The 6666-nt window shown below is 35.4% G+C and overlaps 2 protein-coding genes across 3 annotated transcripts; one reads left to right on the forward strand and one right to left on the reverse strand.

Moving 5' to 3' along the window:
* On the forward strand, positions 484-2131 carry LOC107645170. The gene is made up of 5 exons (XM_016349136.2): positions 484-735; positions 820-930; positions 1073-1291; positions 1386-1550; positions 1652-2131. The coding sequence occupies exons 1-5, from the start codon at positions 571-573 to the stop codon at positions 1955-1957; spliced, it is 966 nt and encodes a 321-aa protein (XP_016204622.1). The 5' UTR covers positions 484-570; the 3' UTR covers positions 1958-2131.
* LOC107645171 lies at positions 2311-5106 on the reverse strand. Of its 2 annotated transcripts, none has more exons than XM_016349138.2 (5): positions 4909-5106; positions 3765-4313; positions 3595-3678; positions 3452-3502; positions 2311-2823 (listed from the first exon to the last, which is right to left on the reverse strand). In XM_016349138.2, the coding sequence occupies exons 1-5, from the start codon at positions 4966-4968 to the stop codon at positions 2650-2652; spliced, it is 918 nt and encodes a 305-aa protein (XP_016204624.1). In that variant the 5' UTR covers positions 4969-5106; the 3' UTR covers positions 2311-2649. The 2 variants fall into 2 exon arrangements, with proteins under 2 accessions (XP_016204624.1, XP_016204625.1); XM_016349139.2 differs by having other exon boundaries at positions 3765-4301; positions 4909-5089.

The following is a 6666-nucleotide window of genomic DNA, read 5'->3' on the forward strand; positions in this document are numbered from 1 at the left end:
GATGAATTCTCTTGATTTTTCTTTCACACGTATAAATCTAATAAGAAGTTAAGAAGTATTTTTAATAAATTATAAGATTTTCAAGAGATATTTTATTTTTGGTGGAAACTAAGGTGCAGTCAACTTTACGTAAAGTTAATATCTGAGAGTTGTTAGATGATTTGACTGATTTGACTAAATTTTCATCTAACAACTCTCAAATATCAACTTCACATGAAATCAACTTCACCTAAATTTTCACCTTTGTTTTTTCCAAGGATCTTCTGCCTTTAGTTTTTGGTCATGGGGGATCTTCCAGCTTGAGCATAACGCCGTAAGTCCAAAAGCATATTTTCAATGAGGCCCAATAAAACAATAAGGCCCAATAATGACAAAACAAATATAAGGCCTGGTTCAGTTGGCCCAAAAACAAAGAAAAGTAAAGAAAATCACATTTTCTGAACGTTGCCAAACTCATCCATTGTTTAAATTTCTACCCACCACTTTTGAAAACTAGCCGTTAACTTTTCCTTAACTTCACTTATCTCAGTTCCATTCTTTCTTTCACTTCACTTTCCTCATTCTTCAACAATGGCTACCTCCTTGGACACACCTTCGCCTTCTCCTTCACCAGTGTTTAGCCCTTCATCTGATAAACGCTTCTGGAGCACTCTCCAGAGCAGGATTGACACACTCCTCGGCGGCGATTCTCGCCGGAAATTCTCAAAGGCTGAGGAAGAGGAACAAACCCTTATGGTTAGAATTTGGATTTGATTTGATTCCAGTTGTTAATGTTATTGGGTATCTTTTGTTTTTCTTAGTTTTTGATTCTTAATTTAGAATGAAGGAGCCAAGAGGATGAAGGAAGATTCCATGTTACTAATGAGAGGGTTTGACTCAGTTGCCCACACTCTCTCTCAGTTGTCTAACAATTTGGACAATGCCTTGCAGGTATTTTATCTTATCTTATCTGTTAATTTTCCTCGGATATAGTATTTTCACAAGAATTCAGTGTTTAAAAATCACAACTTTTATGTGTTGAATTGAAGAACCAACTCATATTTAAGCTTCCAGCTGTTTGAATTTTCAACAGGGTGCTAAAGAATTGGCAAACCCACCAACCTTAACTGATATATTCCATAGCAAGTTTGACAAAGTAAGGAATAAAGAAGAGAGTTCAGGGGAGGAAGAGAAAGAGATAGATGAGTCAAAGCAAGGAACAAAAAGGAAATTTGATCACAATGATGTCTCAGAAGAAAATGCTGGCGATGGAAAACAACTGAAAGATAGGATGATTAAGAGGGCCAAAAATGTTGGTATTTTTCTGTCACTAATTTATCTAAATTAAAGTTGGTTTAACAAATTAGTTCCAAGCTAATAATAACTATTCATTTGTCCCTGTGCAGATTGCACTGTCAATGGCAACCAAAGCAGCTTCACTTGCAAGAGAGTTGAAGTCTATCAAGTCAGATCTAAGCTTCATGCAAGAAAGATGTGTTCTGCTTGAAGAGGAGAACAGGAGATTGCGAGACGGATTCGCAAAAGGTGTAAGGCCAGAAGAAGATGATCTTGTAAGTAATTAATCCATGTAATAACATATATGTTCATAATAATTTGTAAGAACATGCATAAAGCAAAACTAATATTGTGGAGAATGTGTCCTTTTTGACAGGTGAGGCTTCAGCTGGAAGCACTACTTGCAGAGAAGTCAAGGCTTGCAAATGAGAATGCAAACCTTGTGAGGGAGAATCAGTGCCTACACCAGCTTGTGGAGTACCACCAACTAGCTTCTCAAGACATTTCGGAATCATATGAGAATGTTATTCAGGGAATGTGCCTGGACTTCTCATCACCACCAGCAATTGCTGAAGAGACAAGAAGTGATGATGATGACAAAAGCAGAGAACCAACAACACCCAAAAGTGATGATCCCTTTCAGTTCTCTACTAAACTTGATGAGTTCTACGATGAAGTGTAGACCAAAACTTTTAAGCACTGAAGGAAAATTTTGGAACCAAGATTTACTGTTGAACCAATATAAATATTTATTTTATCCTCTTAATAATACTTTTCTACCCCACCACCTTTTGTTGCAAATATTCCTGTATTTCCAGTTTTCAACATAAATAAAAATTATTATCATTATTTTTAACCGGAGAATATTGGGGCTAAGCTATGGGCCCTTTCCTTCTGTTTCATATTCAAACCTTGTTGCATATGCTGAACAAGCACACACTAATATCAAAAGCGTGGGAATGCAAGAATCAACCATAAATGTCTAAACTCTAAAACGCCCACAGACATAAACTCCAATTCCACAATGCCAAAACCTCTTGCAAATCTCACTCTCTTAAATTGATGGTGCATGTTAACATGAACTGATGATTGTAATATGATCTGTTTCTCTAGATTCAACAAGCACTTTGCAATTTTGTTAATACAACTTGTGGGAGTTATAAGCCTCAAAACGGGAGATATTAGTATATTACCCCAGAAGTTGTTCATAAAAGCTGGAAGGACAGTAGACACATTACAGTCATATCAAACTAGGCAATAGAAATTCAAGCAGTACTTGACAATAATTTCCAGGTTAAAACGCTAGTCTATTTCTAGGGTTATAGGATGTACAAGCAAATGTACTGCTGCACTAGGAATAATTGTGAGGTCCCTTCAAGTTTCTTGAGCATCTCTCTTTCTTTTAGCTGAACATGCAGTGCGGATTGCTTGGGATGATGCATTCACAGCCGCTTCAGTAGCTTTTGACAGATTTGAAACCATAGAAGCATTAATGGCATCCTTCATCTTATCCAAAACATCAGTCAAAACCTGGTTCTCTTTCTCATACTACAAAAACATAGATTCCAACATTATACATCAGAGGCACATCAACATTCAACATAACTACAAGTTCTATTAAATAGGTGAAAAATAGTTTTAAGAATTTTATTGTAACTTCTATGATGATTGATACTCTTGGTACCAAATGTTCAGAAACTAATGACAGAAGAGGACCATCATTAAGAGCTAAGCATTGCAGGAAGTAATCCCAAGAACAAGAACAAAACTCATAATGCATTTTCCTTTTTCCTTAGGTGGGGTTAGCAAGACGAAGCAATCACAAGAACAATTCTTTTGAAAACTGTTTCATCCATCTCAGGTAATGTTCCTCAAACCTAAACTAGAAGCTTAGTAAAAAAGGAAACAAGCATTCCTTTAAAGCTTTCGTGCCTTTATGTGACATAAGAGTTTTTGATAAATGCTCATAAAGAAGACAGGTCTTCAAAACAGTACATTCTTCATAAACGAGGTTAAATAACCAGCAACAGTAAGAACTGAAATGTGTCGCGCTGTACAGATAGGGAAGAAGATTCTACAAGCAAAGAGATTAGGATAATAATGCATTCTGTAGTAAAAACACTAAAGATACAACTGGACTAAAATGATAATGTAGCAGAGCAATGTTACATCATACCACTTCAACTTTTCCAAGAGCATTTTCCAACTTTGCAGTCAAAGATTCAACCTGTGTATATTATGTATAACAAGAACAGAAAAATCAGTCCAAAACCAAATGGGGGATCTTAGTGGTTGCATTAAGAATAATTAAGTATAGACCTTCTTCTGTGATTCAATATACAAGCTCAGATAATCATTAGTTGTAGCAGATGGAGCTTCATATGGGCCAGCATTTCCATCAACCTGCATGTTTAGTATATAAGCTAGAGAGATAACAAACAGGTGCATGAAAAATGTAATACATGCCCAAGTTCAGCATTTAAGAATACCTTGAATTTTAAATTTTCAAGAGCTTCTATTCTCCGCAAGATACTTTCAACTTTTTCATCCAAACTCTTCAAGTATGAATTTTCTGCAGCAGGCTCGGGCTCAGGCTCGGGCTCATGCTCAGGTTCTGGTTCTGGTTGTACTTGTGGCCCTAGCTCAGACAATACTTGTTCCATTTGAGCATCTGGTTCATCTTTTTCACTATCTCCATCTTCAATATATTGAATTCCACGAATTTTTTTATCAGTATGAACAACTGCACTTTTAATGCGCTCAGAACGCCTCACATATGAACTATGGGATTTAGATTTTTTCTTAGTATATGAAATAGTGTTCTTTTGCAGCCAAGGTTGGTTCACTTGCTGTTGCACCGGGGTTCTTGCATTATGCATTACAACTTCATCCACCGGGGGATTCGGACCCCTCAGTGGAGATCGCATGCAGTTTGAGTTTACAAGCTGGGGGTCTACTGGCCCTGGTGATGTAATGTTCCCAGTGAAAGGTTGTGGTACCACCCTCTCCAGAGAAGGGTTTCCATGCTTCAAAGAGAACTAAAGGTACGTCAGTAATAAGAGTAAAATGTCTCAACATGAAGATCAATTAGCTCACTTAATTTGATCATAGAATTCCATAGTTGTTAGTAACATGGATTAAAGAAAAAAAAAGTATATTTTGCATTACTATACTATATACACGTTTAGACATGTTTCCCACAAGCTTGTGAAACCGCCTAATGGCACGAAAAAGGGGTAAAAAAGCGAACTTTTCTCAGTCAAACTGCACAGTGACGTATGAAGTGGGGACAACAAACTAAGAAAGCATGAAAACCCAAACTGAAAGGTCTCACATTTTCAATCCTCGTCCTAAAAATTCCTCCTTTGCTCACTATCGCTTTCTAAGGCGATAAACCCTAACCAAATCGAAACCCTAAGTTACGTGCAGACAACACAATGAGGTGGAAAAAGAAGAACCTTCCCATGATCACAAAGAAATTAACAAACTAATGATGACAAGAAGTTGTACATGCAAACGGAAACTACTGAACTACACCAAAAAAAATCATAAAATAAACTAAAATAATAACAATAATAAATAACAAGAAGAAAAGACAAAAGCAGAAAAATAAAGCATAAGATTGGAGGGTACCATGGCAATGGGAACCTTGTCGATGGAAGAGTTCTTGGAAGCACTGGGTTTTCGCCCCATTTTTCTTCGGTGAAGTGTCACGGAAACAGAAGAACAACGAGGGAATGAACAAGTAAGTAAAACCGAAAAAGAAATGAAATTTATGAGACACAGTAACGAGCAGTGTATTGGATTTTAAGGGGCAAAAACCTTTCTTTGGGTTTAAAACTCAAAATGGCAAAATCGAGGCGCATGGCATCGTTGCTGATTCATAGCGTCTAGCCTCACGACACGTGTGGGTATTGCCTTGGGTATTTGACCATTTGATCTATTCATTGACTTTTTTTTTTTTTTACAATTTAACTAAAATGTGTTCTAAAAATAAAGATATCATGAATGGAGTAAAATTGAGTTTAATTTTAGTTTAAATTTGATTATAAATATTGATCCGATATATTTTGAGATTTTTATCCAATTTTAGGCCTGTCGAAATTTTATTACTTTTGAGTTAAAATAAAATCGGATAAAAACTTAGTCCATATAAAACCTAAACAAAAATAAATAAATAAAAACAACTTGTTACCAATAGAAATTAAGTAGAGTTGAAGATTGCACAAATTTTCCTAATACAAATTCTAATTTGGTATTTTATAACTATATTTATTTAAAGGCAAAGTATCCTTTTTATCTTTGAAGTTTGGCAAAAATTTTTAAAATACCTCTAAGTTTTATTTTGTTTCAATTTTGTCCCAAAAATTTTCGATTTGCATCAAATATATCTTCGACGGCTAAATTTTCAAAAAAATTAAGACTAATTTAACAATAATGCATGAAAATTATGCTTGATTTGCTTGTGTTGATGGTTGTTTTTGTGAAATTGTTGTTGAATTGGTCTTAAATTTTTTGAAAAATTATCCGTCAGGGGTATATTTGATGCAAATTGAAAACTTCTGGAATAAAATTGAAACAAAATAAAATTTAGGAGTATTTTTAAAAATTTTGTCAAACTTTAGGGACAAAAAATATACTTTATCCTTTATTTAAATAGATTAGTAAAGTAATCAGTAGGTCAACTACTTGGTTGAGAGGCCAATGAATTATAACTCAAATGGCATAGTCTCCTCATACTCAATTTAAGAGGTTACGGGTTCGAGTCTCTTATCTCTGGTAAAAAAAAAAACTACTTGGTTGAGAGATATTAATTTTATTTTTTTTTTGGTTTCCCACGGTATCCCCTGACCCGGCAGGTCAAGGACTAATCCGTCGCGGTACTGAGCTCCATTTAAGGGTTTGCCGCTGGCCAATGGGTTGCTGCATGCACAAGGCGGGATTCGAACCCCCGACACTTGCTTAAGCGGACTAGTGAGCTAACCACTAGACCAACCCAACTTGGTTAGAGATATTAATTTTAATATTTTACTATATGTGATGGTCTAGCCCAAAAAGCTTGTGTATAAGGCCCATTAAGCCCAAACCAAGGGCATTGAAGTGTGGATTGTGTTTGTGTAATGATCCAAAAACAAAGAGAAGAAGAGGGTAGTGAACATGAACACCATGCCCTATTGCCCTGGCTTAATTAAGAAGCTTTAAGAAAGGTTTTTGTAGCACACTAGCACTGGCTTAATCAAGTCAAAACTCAACAAATTAAGAAAACGAAGGCACACATTTATATTAGTGTGCCTTGTTAAATAATAATTGAATAAACCACTTTTACTAAAATCCGAAAAAAATTTAACAACTATTCGTATAAAAATGTTTTTATATAAAAATCAGATAATA

This window comes from Arachis ipaensis, chromosome B06, assembly GCF_000816755.2.
Source record: "Arachis ipaensis cultivar K30076 chromosome B06, Araip1.1, whole genome shotgun sequence".
In the NCBI taxonomy this organism is placed as follows: Eukaryota; Viridiplantae; Streptophyta; class Magnoliopsida; order Fabales; family Fabaceae; genus Arachis; species Arachis ipaensis.